The sequence below is a fragment of the Athene noctua genome, chromosome 1 (genome assembly GCF_965140245.1).
Source record: "Athene noctua chromosome 1, bAthNoc1.hap1.1, whole genome shotgun sequence".
Taxonomy (NCBI): Eukaryota; Metazoa; Chordata; class Aves; order Strigiformes; family Strigidae; genus Athene; species Athene noctua.
In genome coordinates, this window is record NC_134037.1 from 191809801 (window position 1) to 191829208 (window position 19408).

General features: G+C 46.1%; 2 protein-coding genes across 3 annotated transcripts in view; one reads left to right on the plus strand and one right to left on the minus strand.

Moving 5' to 3' along the window:
- The window catches only part of GABRA5 (gamma-aminobutyric acid type A receptor subunit alpha5), a 56652-nt gene extending 41316 nt beyond the window's left edge, over window positions 1-15336 (minus strand). The window contains exons 1-5 of the mRNA XM_074908344.1: window positions 15226-15336; window positions 13758-13910; window positions 5620-5741; window positions 3696-3763; window positions 3362-3582 (exon numbers count right to left, since the gene is read on the minus strand). Of these exons, the coding sequence (XP_074764445.1) occupies window positions 3362-3582; window positions 3696-3763; window positions 5620-5741; window positions 13758-13843 (497 nt within the window). The 5' untranslated portion in view covers window positions 13844-13910; window positions 15226-15336. The remainder of the gene's footprint in view (window positions 1-3361; window positions 3583-3695; window positions 3764-5619; window positions 5742-13757; window positions 13911-15225) is intronic.
- The window catches only part of GABRB3 (gamma-aminobutyric acid type A receptor subunit beta3), a 195200-nt gene that overhangs the window by 33361 nt on the left and 142431 nt on the right, over window positions 1-19408 (plus strand). The gene's annotated exons all lie outside the window — the stretch shown is intronic.

Genomic DNA, 19408 nt, shown 5'->3' on the forward strand with positions numbered 1-19408 from the left:
ATGAAGCATATTTGCTAGTGCTTTTTTACCACAGTGCTCTTACTGAAAAAAAAAAAAACCAACAAACAAACCCAAACATTTAAAAGTGGATATACGGACAATACTTCCCTCTAGGGGCAGAAACACAATTTGCAACATTCAGTTCAGCAGCGTGTCATTTATAAACCGCGTTAGTGAAATGAAACAAATAGGGCCTACCAAATCAAGGACAACCAGAATTATTATGTCGTCCCCTGCAGAGAACGCTGCTGTCTATGAAATACGTCTAAAGAGAATGCTGTGCTCCTATATTCATGCAGAAGGGTTTCAATACTACATGTATACAGAAGCCCATTTATCAGATTTCCCTAGTAACATATATGCCATCAACTTCTGACCTAGACAACGTATCATCAAATGCAATATGCAAAGAATACATTTTTATTTATAAGTAAACACGTGTATCATGAAAACGTATGTACTGACAAGTGCTAAAGTAGGAAGTTTGCTCAGCTGATCAAACTCAGTATATTTGGAAGTCAAATAAGATGGAAGGTCAGCATTGACTTGGCTGCTTTCCTCTGCTTCATTCAGGCAGCCAGATGCGAGGTTGCAAAAGCAATTCAGGCATCTCTGTCAATGACAGAGGGTCCAATCCTCTCCGCATGGTTTACTCCTACGTACAGTCTGGGAAGCTTGCAATTCCTCCTTGGAAACAAGGGGAATGCAGAGCTAACAGAGAGTTGTCTCCACATCCCCAGATCCTGAGACCTGAGTAAGCCTGAAGGGACCTAGAGGAGATGGGGCTCAAACCCCAGCTAAGACCCAGTACCTTCAACCAGTGTACCACTGCCAAGACAAGCAGCTCTGCCCTCAAAAAGCCCAATACTGCCTCTCTTCTCATGAGAAGCCATGCTAGGTAGCACTACTGAGCTGGTACCTTCATCAGGACATGCAGAGGCAGCTGAAGGGGCTGGCTGCATGTCACAGCCACCTCTGCATAGGTTAGGATGGGATCCTCAAGCCACCTCGTGGCAGAGTATCGCCTGCAGTGCTGAAACACCCATCATGAAAACGTGCACAGCTCCGTGCACGTTTCAAAAGCAGTCTTCTGACTTGTGTTTAAACAGAATAGCACAGACATTCTTTTATTTTTAAAGTTATTACTTGCAATAGTGGAAGGCAAACTATTTAAAAAGCTTTGCGCTCCATTTCTTATCACATACGCCATGGTTAGTGGGAATTTATTTCCACACACACGCACACCCACACACAAAATTCTACCAGAAAAAAAAAAAAAGTTATGTCAATGTTTTTTAGGTTACAAAAGCATTCTGTCTTGCTGTAGCCTACAAAAACATCAATTCCAAGGAGCTTTCCCCCATGAAAACCAGAGGAAAACGGACTGAGTGGGATGAGAAAGTCTGTGTCAAACCCAAATTTTTTCTCCAGCTGCATATGCTGACCAAGGCACTGTCTTTTCCTCAATATACCTATAGCCTGTGGCACCTGATGTGACAACGCTCTGCCATGGTCATAGGAGAGGCACCTCCACAGAGTAACTCAGATTCAGTGGTAAGCACACCCAAGTCTGGGCTCACCCAGGTCTTGCTCTACTACCTCAAGTGGCTCAGCTCATTGCCTCATGACTCCGTGCCTCGCTGCATTTCTTTAACACTGCAAAATCCAGTGCTTGCACAGAAATAGCATGCCAGCTGCGAATCCACCATATGACATAAAGTTTTGCTCCAGGCTGACTACAAGCCTGATCTGGACTTTACTTGCACAAGTAATTTACACAGATAATTGGGAATTGCCTCTGCAGCAGTCTCTGGAGTGGTACCAGTGTAGCCCTAGCAGCAGTGAGACTGGTTTTAAGGCTGGCATTAAAAATATTTTTGTGAAAATAACTTTCTCTGATAGTCATTCTGACTCTTATTCATATAAGCATGTATGCGCATCCTCACATGGTTTCAATTCATTATTGCAGAGATCATTAACTTGGGGCTAGTGAGAACAGCAATACACATAATAGAAAACAAGGGTTTTTTCCCTTCTTTAAAACATGACCTCTATCCCGTCTAACTCTTTTTAGCGCTAGTGCAGTTACAGCTGTGATGGTCTAAAGCTGTAAGGACTTATGTAAAGATACCTTACTTCTCCTAAATTGCTTTTCCTTTAATAAGAAGAGGTTTAAGGCTAGGGGCAAAATAAATAAATAAACAAAACAGGTCGAAAACACCTGAAATAAAATCTGGGAAGCTCCGGGTGCCTGCATACAAAAGTGCAGTCCCCTTGAGCCCAAACAAGTCTTAACCACTGGGACCCAGAAGCGAGCTCAGGACTTGCCCTCTCAACATGCGGCACTGGGTGGCTGTCAGCTCTGCCCTACGGAGCCAGCACTGCAGGAGGACAGGGTGCTAGTGGGAGTTCAACTCCCCACTTCCTTTGTTGAGGGCTGCCTGCTGAAAAGCCAGGTATCTCAGCACCGAACTTCAGGCTCCTGAGCACTTTGCTGCATCTCAGGCACCACTCCAGGCTTGCATGTGAAAATCTCGGAATAACACTTTGTTGCTCGGTAGGTTTTTCCTTTCATCTCTTTTTCAGCTGTTGTCCATATGACTACACTGTTGAAAATAGATGGCAGTCTTAATTACTACAGGCTAATTACCTTTAATGATCAAATTACCGTACGTTGATGTGGGATTTGGCCTGAGAAGAATTTCAGACAATCCTCTAACATCACCGATATTATATCTTATATCTAAGTTATGCAATGATGAAGCTTGACAGTATCCTCTAATCAGACTGAGGAGCACAACCCTGAAGATCTGAGACACCAGTCTGCTTCTCTGCCAATATAATGTGCCAGCTTTGTTTTCAGGAAACTACTTGCTAAAGCAGCTTCACAGTGCTGCTAGGTTATTTCATTTATCGCTGTGATGATTTGCCTTTTAGCACTATTAGTGAAATAAAAAAATAATAATAATAAAAGCTCCAAGGGTTCAAGATGTACTGCCCCAGAACAAGATCTCAATTTCTGGCCTTGGAGACAGTTCTGCAGTCAGCATTGCAGCTGCAAATACAAACAATGAGAGAACAGATCTTCATAAAAAATCTGGACTGAATCATCGAATCTGTTGAGAATATGCCTCCCATTTAATCAAAGGAAATATTTAAATACTAGCAGTATTCAGAAGCTACAAATTAATTGGTACTTGAAGGAAGAGATTATGTTTTCCATTTTTCTTGATATTCACATATATATGTGTGAAAGTTTGGTTGCCCGGCTCTACTAGGAGTCGGGGAAGTGACGCTCCCCACAAGTATTTGCAGAGGTAGTTGGGAATCAGCATCAGAAGAAATCGATCCTGGTTATTACCTCATGGTATACAGCAGAGTGCCGTCATCCTCCAGGCGCAGAAGTTTGTTTGGGGTTGTCATGTTGTGAGCAATAGACTTCTTGCCATTGTGGAAAAAAGTGTCCGGGGTCCAAATCTTGCTGGCAAGCAGGTTGTTAAGAGGGAGGCGTTGCATAGGTCCTTTGAATCGCAGCCTTTCGTCTTTCCAGCTTTGTCGGAAAAAAACGTCAATGGTGTATTCCTGGCACAAAGAAACAGTTGAGGTATTGCAGGATCTGAATAGAAGCGATGGTTCCAAAAATTACTTTAGCAAAGTAAATACAATGGAGTTGGCAGCCACATGCTCAAACTTACCATTTCTGTGTCTGACACAGGACCAAAACTGGTAACATAGATGTCTGTTTTCACCTGAGTTATTCTCTCTGTAATAAATATAGGTTCTGCATTAGTAATTATTTTAAGATGCAAATACATGCTTGTGATGTATTTCTCTATTAACAATTTATGAATTACTCAAAATTCCCTAAAAGCTTGAAATTCAGATGTTTGATGAGAAATTTCATCCCTGATCAAATGCAGTTGTGGACCTTTGGGAGCCTAGTCTCTTCTGATAATCAGTGGAAAGAAAAAGGTCCTTCAAGGTTGCAATTCCTCTGACCGACAGGTTTTGATCATAGACCACAGAATCACAGAACGGTTTGGGTTGGAAGGGACATTAAAGATCATCTATTTCCAACCCCCCTGCCCTGGGCAGGGACACCTCCCACTAGATCAGGCTGCTCAAAGCCCCGTCCAACCTGGCCTGGAACACTGCCAGGGAGGGGGCAGGCACAGCTGCTCTGGGCAGCCTGTGCCAGTGTCTCACCACCCTCACAGTAAAGAATTTCTTCCTTACATCTAATCTAAATCTATCCTCTTTCAGTTCAAAATCGTAACCTATCATGCTATCCCTACACTCCTTGACAACGAATCCTTTCCCATCTTTCCTCTCGGCTCCCATTAAGTACTGGAAGGCCACTAAAAGATCTCCCCAGAGCCTTCTCTTCTCCAGGCTGAACAACCCCAACTCTCTCAGTCTGTCCTCATCAGGGAGGTGCTCCAGCCCCCTGATCATCTTCATGGCCTTGCCCTGGACCCACTCAAGCGGGCCCCTGCCTTTCTTATGTTGGGGGACCCAGACCTGGATGCAGTACTCCAAGTGGGGTCTCACCAGAGTGGAGTAGAGGGGGGAAAATGACCTCCCTTGACCTGCTGGACACGTTGCTTTTGATGCAGCCCAGGATGTGGTTGCCTTTCTGGGCTGTGAGCTCACATTGCTGGCTCATATTCAATGCCTACTATAGGATGTGATGAGGTATATCTTGGAAGGACCTATTTCTCTCTGCTGGCTTGCTGATCTGCCCAGTTTCAGACTTTTATATTATAGATGTCCAAAGTTAGGTGAAATTAATTCTACCTTCAAGATTCTAAGTCCTTCTGGCATCTTTTCAAATCCAGGACTACTTTAATTTAAGGGCAGGAATTTCAGAAGTTTGTTACATAAGATAGGAGCATCGAGCCCTATTTTCAAGCATCTCTGTGTAAAGTGAGAGGAGAAGGAGAGAAAGGGATGAAAGCAATGTGTTGGTCTCACAAGAGGAAGGGGTGGGGGTAGCCAGATTAAAAAAGGGCCAGGAAGAAACATAACAGATGGTTTACACATGGGTAGAAGATGAGAGAAATCTGGGGGATAGAGAGCTGAAGGAGGTCTCAACAAGGTTAGGATGGCAAGCAACCATTCACATGTTATGTTTTTAAAATAGCTGCTGTAGAGGTTATCAAAATGACATATCAATACAGATTTGCTGTAGCTGTCTAAAAATGGATGTTTTGGGGATCTGTTTTTAACAGAGATTTTTGTCACCGGCATAATTTTATATGTGCTGACCGGTGAGAGAACCTTGCAGCAACCTGCTAGCACCCTGTCTCGCTCACCTTAGGGAGTATCAGAAAGAAAAGAAACCCTAACTGTATTCAATTACAGAAAAAATGCATCACACATGCTCTCCTAACCCAACCTCAGATGACCTCAATGACTGAAAGAAGACAATTTTCAGTGACCTTTGTATTGTGTTCCGTTTGCCAGAAGACAAATCTACTTTCTGGGCTTCATTTACCTAATGAAACACAACTCTCTCCTCACGGCCCATACCGACAGCAGGTACCCACTTGCAGGAGCATCACGTAGATGACGGTCCCACATAGCAGGGGACCAGCCACAGAGAACGCATTATCCTACCTCCCAGTCCCGGGCGCAGTCGGTTGTCGTAGCCGTCCAGCAGACCATCCAGGATCCTGGTGAATATAGTGATGTTATCATTGGCGTCCTCTTTTCCCGATGCTGTTGGCGTTTGCGAGAAGCTATTTTATGCAAATGAAAAGAAACAAGTCAAAAGCTGTGCTGGCCTCAAGGGGCTTCAGTCTCAAGGGAACTTTGCCACAGAGCTTCTGAGCCTCTGCCCTCTCCTGCCAGTCCAGCTGAGTGCCACAGGGAGCTGCAGTGATTTCATCACTGCTATAAACAATCATAAATAGCTCTCCCTGGAGGAGGAGGACCCAAGGAAGGTCCCATGCCATGGAGATACATCCCTGGGGTGCTGGATCAGGGGACACCTGAGCCCACTGATCCTCTCGCTGTAATGCACAGGGACATCCCAGTCTCGCACTGCCCTGCAGCCCCTCAGCCCCACCACTTCCCCAGTGCTGGCATATCTCTGTCCCCTGGAAGAAGCAAGGTCAGCTCATTGGGCCAGCAAAAGCTATTACTGTTTTTTCCCCGGGTTAGCTCTCCAGTCTTTGGGAACTGCATCAGCTGGCAGGGGAGATGCACCAACAGCACAGGTCTGCCTGGGGACACTCCTTCAAGTCTGCCTGAAGGTACTCTTTAATCTTTACATGCCAAACAGCTTCTGATCTCCACAGTTTATGTAATTTATTGTCAGGACAAAGGATGAACTCCAACCTTATTTGAGGATAATGAACTCCCATTGCATTCAGAAATCCCACCCCAGATCACTGGGGTATCTGAAAAAAAATACTGCTGTACAGAAAACACAGTTCTTCATTCCTCCTCTCTCTTTTGCATAAATTAGTCCTCCCTTAGAGTATGCAAATAACAGTAATCTGTAGTGGGCCTCATTCCATATCTTTTGGGCCAGATTTGTTTTTATTCTGAAGTCTTTTTTATTTCATCATTTTATCCATGGCTCAGACCTAGGAAGCTGCTCAGAGCTCACAGCGTAACTATAACTTGTATTTTGAAGTCCATCTGATTTTCATTTAAAGATGCTTACTAAAGAATCCCCTGCCTACTAATGCCTTTGCTTACCTAGAGGACAGACACTTAAGTTTATCCACAAGCATGCTTCAACTGCAGCAAGCAATGAGCTTCTCTTAAGGCAGCAAGTTTGCTCACACTCAGTGCTGATTCAAGTTTCAGTCTCTGCTGAAACTGCCAACAAATGCTCCAACTGTGACAGGGCACACTGCCCCACTAGGAACCCTGTTCTGCCTCATGCACCCTGCCAGCAGACAGGAATCGCTTACACTCCAACAACCTGAACTCAACATGAGCCAGTCACCCAGAGATAAAAAATGTCAAAATCCATGTTTATTTACTACCATCCCCCAGGGAAATAACTCAGTAAATAGACAGAGAACCTCAAAGCATCCCTCTGAACATTTTGCCTTGCAGAATGCATGTTACATATGCGTTAGGCCGATCTAACAGAACAGAATTTATACAAAGAAAGACAAGGAACCTCAACCTGGTTTTACCTGAACAAGGTTTACACTAACAGGACCTCACTGACACCCATGTAACAGGTCTGGAAGTTTTAGTGACATGAGACCTGGCTCAGGACAAGGTGCTGGTGGCCACCTAGCCCCTCACAGACATGGGGACCCCCAGTCCTGTGTCTGTTTCCTTTACAGCTTGTGTGCTTCTGCTGGAAAATAAAAAGATTGCAAAGTCTCTCAGGAAAGGGGAGTGAGGCCAGGCAGTGGGAGCAGTGGTCTGATTCCCAGGAAGGCCCAAGCACATGCAAACGCCTGGCTGAGGAGGGTCCTTGTGGCCCGAGTGCTGTCGGCACTGCTGTGACCCTCAACAACCTCAATACGGGGGAGCCCAAGGCCACCAAGAATCTCTCCTTCGCTGCAGGCAGAGACATAGACACAAATCTTGCCCATCTTTCAGGCCATGACATCTCTCTGTGGTCAAAAGATCAAATTAGTCTGTTTTATATGCTGCGACCACAACCTCTAGTGAGTAACTGAGTCAGACAACATTGCGGACATGTTTGACTATAATGAAAGACTAATTAACCCAGCAGATGCAAACTTGTTACAGAAACATTAGACATCCTTGCATGCTGGACCATTCAAGACAAAGGACTGTATACTTCTTTGTCAACCATACAAAGGGATTCACCATGTCAAGGTGAATACTTACAAGCAGCAGCCTAACAAATACAAACAGGAAACAGAAATTACAAAGGTTCTTCATATGCAGTGACCATAACTAATGCCTTGGTAAAATACCAGAATAGTATTTTAAACTCTTCTCATTTATTTTAGCTTCTTTTTTTTCGTAAGAAAGAGATATGCATTATGCTGTGTGGCTGCTTCACTGTATTAATGTAGGAACCCATTTTCATTCTCCAATGCATCTGACAAAGAATCACAGAGATCAAACTTCATTTCTTTTCTACAAGTTTCATGAGAAGCAGTGACTAGATGAGGGGAGAGCGATCTAAATTAGTGCCTCATTAAGTAGAAATGTGAGGTCAGCAGTCATCTATTCCCTCTGGCTCGCTGACTGGGCCAGTCAGCATGCATGTAGCTCAGAAACAGCCTCAGCAAAACCCACCCATCTCCTCTCTGCTAATTAAGAGATATGGAGGAGACTTGCAGGGTGATTAGGAAAGATGCTAGGAGAGAAGGTCTGCAGAAGTAAAATGTAGGTGTTGCAATGGGAGATGGGAACAAGGGATGCCAAATGCGGAGCCGAGATTATTGCAAAGGTACGGTGCTGGGGGCACAGGATAAAAAGATACACTAGTTTCTCTGCTCTTGAAAAAGCTTGTTATTTTTAGGGCTAATGGCTGAATTCAAAGCCAGTTGAACTCCGAGGGAAGATTTCCACTGAACTATTTTTGTGGGGATGGGACAAAATATACTTAGTTCTCATAACTGCTCCTCTGAATCTAACAAGAGTAATTGAGGCTGCTTCCTTCTATCTCAGCTATGTACATCTTTCACAAGAATAGTATACACACCTCAAATGCTGAAATACTTTTATATCTCCACAAGAAAAGCTAATTAATAGATGAAAAAGATGGAGAAACAACTAGGGTGAAGACATAAAAAGTCTGCACTTCATCTGCAAAACAGCAATCCAATTTAGATTTGGCAGATCACTTCACCCGAAAAAGAAGGCATCTGATGCTGAATTTCGGCAAAATGTCAGTATTGTGTGAAGTTGCATTTGTAGATGGATTACTGTTTGCCATTAATGTAAACGTTACTTTTTCTTTCCCAGAAAAGTTAGCGTTTAATTTCTGGTTTTGAGATTGCTGGTGAAATACACGTTTTGGAGTAATGAGGTTGTCTTTTATGACATAAGACCTTTAAACTGTACTTGAAAAGTTACATGCGTACATTAGATACTATGGCTCTATGTATACAGAGAAAATAATTATTTCCACCCAGCTAAAGATTAGGTTTTATCAATATATTAGTAGATAAGCACATTATTGCCTCTCTGCAACCAGAAATGTTTTTATAGCAGGCATTTTCAGTTGTGGATAAAAATAAACCTAGAAAAGAACCTTATGAAAATGCTGAGAAAATTTCAAAGATAATTACATTTAAAGCTCATTACAGAACATAAACTAAACCAACCAGGAATACTTCTCATTACATTTATTTAATATTGCAATTTCAGGGTGACTGAAAAAATCAGAAGCCACAGAAGGGGCCACCAGTGTAAAATGTAATAACTCTCCAAAGATGCTCAGCTACCTCTTCCAATAAGCTGATCATTTACCATTTTAAACATCACTGTCTTTTTTGCCACCTAGTCAAAAGCATTACAGGTACTATTGATAGCTTAGTTGTAATAAGAGGAAAACGTATGGTAGATATTTCATGATTTTTCCAAAACTTTTTTTATTTAAAAAAAAGATAGGAGGCACTAGGGGAAAAAAAAAAAAAAAAAAAAAAAGAGGAGTATTTTGCTACTGAAAATTGTATTTTTTTTCTCTCTCAAGTAGAGTTTCCAATAACTTGCTTTAATATGACTGGAATTATATCAGAACTTCAGACAAATTAACAGTTTGTGGAAAAGACAGTGGAGAACGCACTTGCACACTTTTGGATACTGCCAGCTGGACAGACATTAAAGGAAATGGATTTACTTTTCTAAGTTAGCTTCTCACCATCCCTTTCTTACATATTCTTGAGATCTAAAAATGCTGATATTTTGTGAATTTGTGCAATAAAGATTCAATTCTTTCACATCGCATTAGGATAGAGGAGAACCCTGACTAAAATTACGAATCTTTAATGGTGTTTGCAGATCCTTCCAGCATAATTTAATTCTTTTATTTAGCAAGAGCAGTATTTTACTACCTTCTGGGAATGAGCAATTTGTGAGTAATGCAATGAGAGCCTGTTTTTCATAGGGCGGCATCTTGTTGCCCTCACCCTCTTTGCACTTTAACACCCCTTTCAACATCCTGAATTTCTCCCAGGGGCATTAAAACACCTCCCAGTGCTCTCAGCTACCCAGGTCACTGACCTGCAGTTTCACTAGCAGGCAATGCGTGCCAGGGCTGGTCCTGCACCAAGCATGTGCGGGATAGGCTGAAGGTACACGCCTGCTATTTGACCAGCTGGCAGACCAAGAGAAACACAGATGCTGAAGCTGTAGCTTTCTGTTCAGCAGAGGGATTGACTGATGTCTGTCTGCCTCCTCCAAGAAGCTCTAGGTACCCACTTTGTTTTCCAATTATTAAAATCGTCTAATGGGTTCAAAAAGCTATCTGGAGACATGGAGAAGGAAAGGAAAACAGGTTAAAAAAAAAGGGATGATCATGACTGCATAAGGGTATGATTAATTCTTACAAAATTAGTCTTAAAAATATGAGGAAGAACTCCCTAGCATCTGCAAGTACTTGGAAAGGGGTAACCCAGCAGAACTAACTGCTTAGGGCTGCAGAGACCAACTTGAAATAACAGCCTAGAGGAGAGGTATGTTTAGCCTAAATAGCAGGATTATGGTCTTAGTGATAAGGGCTGTGAGCTAGTGGAAAAGTATGTGAAACCACAGACACACCATGGACTGAATTCTGACAGCATAGAGAGAAGTCTTGCACTGGCTACATTTAATTGGGATCTTCTGTTTTCCATGTTTCTACTATTATAAATATTATTAGCAGATGGCAACCAAACTGTGGGTACACCAACAACATCCGTCCCCGTTGGTTTTGGCTCTCAGACAGATGTCTGAAATTGCACCTCCAAAACACAAACGCATACGGACTGTGCATCATCAGCATGTCCCCAGAGATGTGCCTGTGGACAGTCTGGGGCTTGCAAGAAAAGAGTCAGGATGCAGTAAGGTTGGCCAGCATGGGGCCGACCACATGCTACCTTGTCTCAGGAAGATCTCAGTGCAGGCAGTCACCCGCGGTGCCAAGCCTCACAGAGATGCCACTACATGGGCTCCCTGAGGGCCCGCGAGGAATTGTCTCATCTGAAAACACTCTTCATGGTTTTATTTGACTTTTAATTATTCTCTAGATCTATTATTAATGTTTACTTTCAAGACAGTTGTGAACTATCTTGAAATGCTTCAGTAAAATACCTTAACTCATTAGAGCATTATACAACTCAAGGCTGAATTCAAGCAAGCTTGAAAAAGCCTTGACTTGTGCTGGAATATATCTGCAGAGGTAGATTCACTGAAGTGTTACACTGACAACGTTGGGGGGCTTCTCATCTTCTCGTTTCATCTGTATCTCTGAATTTTAATTCAGTGTTCTGTCTTTAAATAACTTCTACCAACTATGACTACGGTCCTCCTCTACCATCTATTGATGTGGATAACTCTTGATAGTCATTCCACATTTATGTTAAACATTAATCACAGACTTTTGCTGAGATTTCTGAAGTAGCCTAGGAGACTGAGACACATAATTTGTTTATTTTACCAGGCATTGTGCATCAGCATCCCCCAAGGTGGCTTTGGCTATGTCAGCAAAAACTGTATTTATGGTTTAATATAAATACAGAACAACTATGGAGAATTACAGACAAATCTCCGCCTTCATCTGTAATGTCTTACTGTATTTTGCTTTTTAATTTGTGCTCATTTGACCAATCACTTTTATCTAGCACATCGTAAAATGCACTGCAATGTAAGGGTGCGGTGTAAACACAGATGACACTAATAAAGAAAAACCTGGTAACAACAGCAAGTATTGTCAGTATTAGATTCTTACAGTTAATATACCAGCCTACATGTAAATTGTACCGTTCTGTCCTGAAGAGTCAGTCCCAAAGCACTTAGCAAATTATACTCTGAAACTGCTTCTACCTCTGAAACAGAAGCGCTGGAGCATCCTCCGTCTTTTGAGCGGGGTCAAAATTCAGCCCTAAGGCAGCATGTGAATGGTGCTGCGAATTGGAGCTGCAGATCTCTGCAGACCGGACTAAAATTACTAGATCAGAAATGGGGAGCAGAGGAGGGGGTGGACAGGTTACGTGATGATCTCATTTTAGTGCACAGAAGCTTTTTGACTAACTCAGAGAAAACAAGTGTCCTAGTTTCCCCTAACTGTCCTGTTCTGATTATCTGCCAGGTTACAGGTCACACCAATCCCTACCTGGGACTTAAATTCAGTATTTGCTCTGGAGTCAAAAGGGAGAGTTCAACCCTATTTTATTTTTTTTTTTCCCCCCCCAGCCTCAACTCTCTATTCTTCTGTTAGTGGAGTAACAGAGTTAAAAGACCCCACACCAAACAGGTCATGCTCAACTATTGCAGTGTGCTGCCTTCTGCAGGGATGATGGAAAATCAGAAAGAACTTAAGGTTATAGTCCTCAATATTTACTTTATGTGGTAATACTTTGTCAAATTACAACCATGTCAAGACAAGTTTAAAACCAGTGCCACACTATATAAGCCCTCTTCATTTCTATCACAAAGTCCGGGGAGCTTTGCCTTAAAACACACAGCTGGATCAAGCTTTTCCAAAGCGAATAAATCAGAGTGCAGCTCACTGCATCCTTTGTAGCATGCAGTCCTATAATCATTCATAATAAGACACTGTGGTCACAGGCTTCCACCTGCCTCTGTAGGGGACACAGTGGAGACAGGGCTAAGTTTTCCTTATAGCATAGGCAGTCATCACTCAAAGTTTGGTCTTTCTCCTGGTTCCAATCTGGAAAAAATCACTTTCCTTGAAATCAGAAACTGATTTGCATCTCCATTTTGTATCTTCTTATAGCAAGGAATTGATGGGTGTGCTTGTGAATCAGCACGTGGGGAGGATTCATTTTTTTTTCTGGTGAAATCATAAATAATTGTTCTCCTCCACAAAAAAGAATCAACCTACATTTCCAGAGCACTTGTGAAATGCTTTCTCTACATTCCATTGCACAGCCCATTTTGGGAAGGTCTTAAGATCGCTGGCCTTCGGAAAAAAAATATAAATGGGGGTGGGGGGGTTGGCTTGGGTGGGCTTGTTTTTTTTTTTCTAAGAGCTCTAGTAGGAATATTTCTTCAATACAGTTTTCAGGACATCATCATCAGGAAAGCATCCAAAGCAAAAATAAGGTAACAGGATTCCTTGTGATATGCTTCAGGGAAACACAATTTCTAATTATTCTAGCAAGTTTCGAACTGAGCCATCCTTCTGAGCAGTCACGATCTTAGCTTACTCACTAGGAAAGCCTGTACCAGTGAGCAGCATGCACCGAGTCCTGCTTTTGCAGCCTTGCACTAGCCTATAGCCTGCACCTGCCAGGTGAGAGAGAAGGTGCAAGTCCCCCTCATCGCAGCCACAGAGGCCGGGAGCAGGACAGCCCCCAGCTGTGCTACATCCAGATCCGAGCCCTGAGCAGCTGTAGGCCTGGTCTGAGCCCCCCTACCCCCCAAGCATTCCCGCAAGAGCATTACAGGCATCAAGAACTGATACAAGATGGTAAATTTGAGCAGGAAAGGAAATCGCTCCCTTCCCCCTGACACCAGCACTTTAAGATGAAATGCAAAGCCTGCTTGTTTTGTTCGGCTGCTCCGCACCACACGGAGCCGAGATTTTTCATTTCCTTACAAAAAACACAGCAAAAATTCAAAGGCAATTGGCAACTCACCCGAAGTGGCTGGCTAAACTCATGGAAACGCAGAAGAGGAAGAAGTTTTTGATCATGATAAAGTCAGAGACCATCCCATTGTCCATTCCAGAGGAGAGGAGGAACGCAGGTGGTTGCTTTGGTAAAGGTGCAGCTGCTCACTTTGTTCTTACGCTGCAACAATACAAAAAAGAGGTATATTATTACCCAGACAAACAGCAGGATAGCCGAGTTCAGCTAATACTGCATCTTCTGCTATCTCTGTTTTTCACAAACTTATCTAGGCTTATGTAAACATCAGCTGTTTATGTAAAATTGTATATCTTCAAGGACGTGTTTTACCTTCTGCTGACAGCAAACTGCAAAACAGGAAAAATTCTTAGTGGCCCAGTTTTCCCTTCCATTTGTCCATGATGTAACTAAAGAAATAATCACCATTCTCCAAATGCCAATTTTGACCCTTTACCTATTTCAACAACTTCCATATGCCTGCAAAACCAGGGCGGTGTGCAGCCTCCGCATCCCTTCCTTCCATCGCAATTTTTTCCCATTAAATACCCGGCTTCCCTTTCCAAAATCCCAGTCGAAATGCCAAGAAACACCTACTGCTTCTTGGAATTCACGCTGCTGATGCACGGCTTAGCAAAAAAAAGGGTGGGATGGGGTGTGCGTGTGTGTGTGTGTGTGAGAGAGAGAGAGAGAGTGAGTGTGTGTGTGTAAAAAGTGACCTTCCTCGCAAAGGCACATAAACCTCATGCTAGCAGGAACAAGGACCGTAATGTAGCTGCTCCAGTGACTGCCGCTTTTCGGATACCTGTCTCTGCGACCAGATCGCCAATTTCAGCATTGTGCACTAACATTTCCTTCTCTGCCCTATTAATAAAAAAAAACCCCAACCAACCAACAAACACTCCCAAAACCCCCAAACCACCAACAAAAAAAACCCAAACCAAACACCCTAAACAACCCCCCAGAGGGAAGCTGCCTGGATTTTCCACCTGAACCCTGTGCCCCCGCGCTACTGTAGCTCAGCTACTTACTCTCCCCACCCGCCGGCGCAGCAAAGCGCAAAGCCCGACCCAGAAGCTGCCTCCCGGGGCTCCTCCCGCCCGGCCCGCGCAGCCCGGCGGCGGGTCCCGCTCGCTCCGCGCCCCTCCGCTCCGCACCGGGCACTGCGGGGCCGCCGCTCGCCTCCGCACACGCGCAGCCCCGGCCTGCCGGCACCTGCCCGGCGACCGCCGCCCGCGCCCCGCGCCGCTCCGCGGAGGGTGGCACCTGCCTGCCCGCCCGCTCCCGCTCCGCCGCCCCTTCCCTTCCCATCCCCGCGGCACCCACGGCCTTGCCCCCACCCCGCCCGGCCGGCAAAGTTTCCCGCGGGCATGTGCGCGGCGCCGGGCGCAGCGGCGGCCGCCCCCAAGGCTGGGGGCGGGGGGCTGCTGCGGGAAGGGATCCCCGCCGCCCTCCGCCGGCCCGGGAGCCCGGCTCTTACCAGCCGCCGCCGGCGGGGGGGACGAGGGCGAGGGGGCGGTGTTTGCCCGAAAGTTGCGGAGCGGCAGCGGAGCGGCGGCGCTGCCTCCCCGCCGCTGCCAGGCGCGGCCCCGCCGCAGCGCAGCGCCGCGCCCGCCGCCGCCCCCGCGCCGAGCCCGCGGCCGGGAACGCGGGGCTCGCCCACCCCGCGGGGACCCCAGCGGGACCCCCCCGGAGGGGCCGCGCCCGGCCCCGCGGGAGCCCCGGGACGGGGCGGCGGCTCCCCAGGCCCCCGGGAGCGGCCCCCGCTGGGCACCCCTCGCCCTCCTCGGGGCAGGGTCCCGGGCGAGCCCGGTCGGCACCGACCCGCCGCCGGGAGAGCCCCGGCCACAGCCCGGCCGGGCGGGCGTCGTCTAACCGTGGGGCAGGGCCGCCCCCAACAGCGGGTGAGGCTTCCCGGCACACAGACATAAGCGTACATATACATACACAGCCCTACATGCATACATCTGCACCTGTGTTCCTCTGCCGTAGCCAACGGACCTGATCTGAACCATTCTGACCCTTAAATGCTGAAGTGGGGATTTGTACCCGCAGCGTCAGCTCTCTTTGTACATCCTCGCTACGAGACATCCACGGTTTGTATCGATATTAAAAATTTCAGGAGACCTGCGATAACTTCGAGGTTTCCTTGTGACTGGATGTGGTGTTATTCCAGAAAAACGGATGCACTGCTTCACAGCCTCACTACAGGGAGCGTGACACTTACTACGTGTTCAAGTCACATATATCACATACTGCTTGCGGGTGTGGAAGGTTTGGTGCATTTTCAACTATCCAGAAGATGAAATGGGTGCTGTATCGTCCCCGTTCCTGTGGATTCCTTGAGATTCACGCAACCTTTTGTAGCATGTGCACGTTACACGTGATAAATATGATTTCAATACATACTGCTGTGGACATACTTCGAAATAATACTCCAGGCGCAGTCATTAAATTAACAGAGCTGACGAGGTAATGTCTGTCTTTCAGGCAATATTATGGATCAATAAAGCATTTGTCTTTTTCCTATATCCATAAAAAAAGCCCTATGAAATTAATCCCTCCACTGAAATCGATATGACTTGTAGCTCATTGCCGTAGAGGGTGCTGCTATACGTCTGCCCAGCTCAGGGGCTGCGCCGTTTGAATTGAAAACTGGTCCTTAGGAATTTAAATTTTCATGGGTTTTGGTTCTGTGTGGTGCTTTGCTGCGTTCAGATCTTCCAGCACCGATTTATGATCTTAAACGCGGAGCCAATGACATACGTTGTTCCTTAGTAACTTCAATAAATACGAAGTTGTGAATGAATGTTGCTATCAGAAGAGCTCTCTCGGTGCTTAAAAATATTTGAGTAAAGTAGTATGAAGCGCCAGTAGTTTCTCATGATAATGTTCTTGCCTAGGAGTGTTTAAATCAGATTTTTACAGTGCTTTGATTTCTAGTATGAACTATTTATATCTCCGCATAGGGAATGTTGTAAAAAATACGTGATCTTTAACTCATCCTACAAAAGCTACGCCGTGGGAATACCTGCCCAGGCTTCCCGCGGGCGCTCCGGCTCCGCGGCCGGCCCCACCGCGCCGTGCGCCCTCGGACTCGCCGAAGCCTCCCCGCGGGGCCGTGTTGCTGCAGGCCCGCCTCGCCAAACCGAAGGGAGAAAGCCTTGAAGCCTCGGGGAAGCGAAACAGCGAAGAAAATGTTAAAAGAAACAAAAAAAAAACCCACCCAAAAAAACCAAACCAAAAACCGCAACACAGACGAGGACGCGCCTCACTCAGCCCGACGGCGAGAGCCGCGCGATACCTCCACGCCGCGCTGAGCCCCACCCGGCGTGTGTGGTGTCCCCGTCGTCGTGTGTCGTGTCGTCGTGTGTCCCCCGTCCCCCCCCGGCCCTTTCCCGCGCTGTCCCCCTCACCCGGGTGGGCCACCGCGGGCACGGGGCGGCGGTTTGAGTCACGCGGCCGCCAGGGGGCAGCACAGCTCCACGCCAGCCCGGCGGCGGGGGCGCGCGGCGCCGGCAGCGCGGGGTGGCGCCCGCGGGCCGCGGCGGGTCCCGGGGCGGCGGGTCCCGGGGCGGCGGGTCCCGGGGCGGCGGCGCTGGCAGGGCGGCCCGCTCCTGCGGGCAGCCTTCCGGAGGGCCGGCCCGGTAAAGCCGCCAGGCAGGCAGCGCCAATACAGGAACGGGTGCCTGAGGCACGGCGGGCGGCCGCGGTAGCCGCCTCTGATAGCTCCTACTGGCAGCGCCGGGCTGTTCTCTTTTATTTTTAATTTTCCTAGAGCCTTTTCTGTATCGGAGCAGTGTAATACAGATCTGGTTCTGCTTGCCAGCTAATTATAGCTAATGACGCAATATAGCTGAAACACGTTGTTTACAGTGCACGGTATTAACTCCTGGGCAAAGGTGCTTTCTTGAGAGCTTGTCAGACATTAATTGCGTAGGTTTTCAGGTTGGATCCCCGCCAGTTAGTGGCTTTGACCTGTGATAACAGAGTTATTACAAGCAATAGAGAGATCTTTGCTTTGAAGGCAACAGTATTGTACACGTTCTCTGTGCGTTTCTTCAGGCACTCCCTTGTGATTCACACTTAGCCTATTTGTATTCTTAGCCTCCTCGTTTGGTTTTAAAGGATGTGCTGAATTTAGCATGTGAAACAATTGCTTTTTATTGTGGTCAAGGAACTGGTTTGATTGGTTGACTGGTCATTTTCTGTGTTTAGCAAAAGCTGACACAGCCTACTAGAAGCCATTTCATATTTGCGAGAAGTTTTGCATGGTCCCTGACATTTCTCCTCCTTGCATCGTTAAATATTATTGCTTATTTGCAGAGATAAATGCATTTGAGCTAGATCATCCTCTACAAGGGCCTGAAACAGTACAGGCTAATTTGGCTGTGATTTTTACCATAGCATGTGTGAGTACTTACACGCTCAGGAGCTCACTGGGAAACGCACACCAAGTCCTAACACCATGACAGTCTGTATCGGAAAATGGCCTTTTTCTCCAGCAGCCAAAGGTGTCTCTGTCATCGCCCAAGCCATTCCTTCTTCTCCCAGGAGAGCTACAGAAGGCTCATGCAGTTGTGTGGAGGTGTGACATGCTGTGAGCATGACCCGAGCAGTAGGCTCTTCGGAGGCATTCTCTTCTGCCAAAACATTTCACTTCTGTCATCTAGGTAGAGAGGACTGCCTGCTTTCTTGAAATCTTCTGCCTTTGGCCTCCTAGCTAAGACTCTGCAAAAGGCAGAGCTTGGGACAGTGATTTTGGTGATAGAAATCCTTTCCCAATAGAAAGCAGTCTGAATTCAATTCTTCGGTCATTGCATGAATCCCTAACCATCAGCTAACAACTCAGCCACTCTCAACACAGAGGCTGGGTCTGAACAAAGTGTGAAAGTATCTTTTCCACTGCCTTCTTTCTTAGTATTTGTAAACACCACAGCCAGAAGGCTTCTACTCAGCCCTGGTGAGACACACCTCAAGTGCTGGGTTCAGCTTTGAGCTCCCCAGTATGAGAAAGACATGGACAGAGTGGAGAAAGTCCAGCAAAGGGCCAAGAAGATTGTTAAGGGACTGGAGCATCTCTCCTATGAGAAGAGGCTGAGAGAGCTGGCACTCTTCAGCCTGAAGAAGAGAAGGCTCAGAAGGATCTTATCCACGTGTATAAATACTTGATGAGGCGGGGAAGGGAATGAAGAAGAGGGAGCCAGACTTTGCTCAGTGCTACCCACTAACAGGACAAGGGACAGTGGGCACAAATGATAAACCATGACATTCCATCTGAACAGAAGAAAACATGTTTTTACTTTGAGGGTGATCAAACATAGGAACAGGTTGCCCAGAGAGATTGTGAAGTCTCTGTCTTTGGAGATACTTAAAAACTGAAGGGGAATGATCCTGGGAAACCTGCTGTAGCTGGCCCTGCTTGAGCAGGAGGTGGGACTGGCTGATCTCCAGAGGTACCCTCCAGCCTCAGCCATCCTGTGATCCTGTAAGCTATGAAAACAGCATCATCCCCTGAAACTCTGTTACTTTCCCCAAACTATTTCTATCTGGTATTGAAATGATATGAACAACCTTGCTGTTGTGAGAGGTATTAGAGTCTGTTAGATTTTGAAGCATTTGGTGTATTTACGAATGATAAGGAGGAATATTAAAAGCCTTTC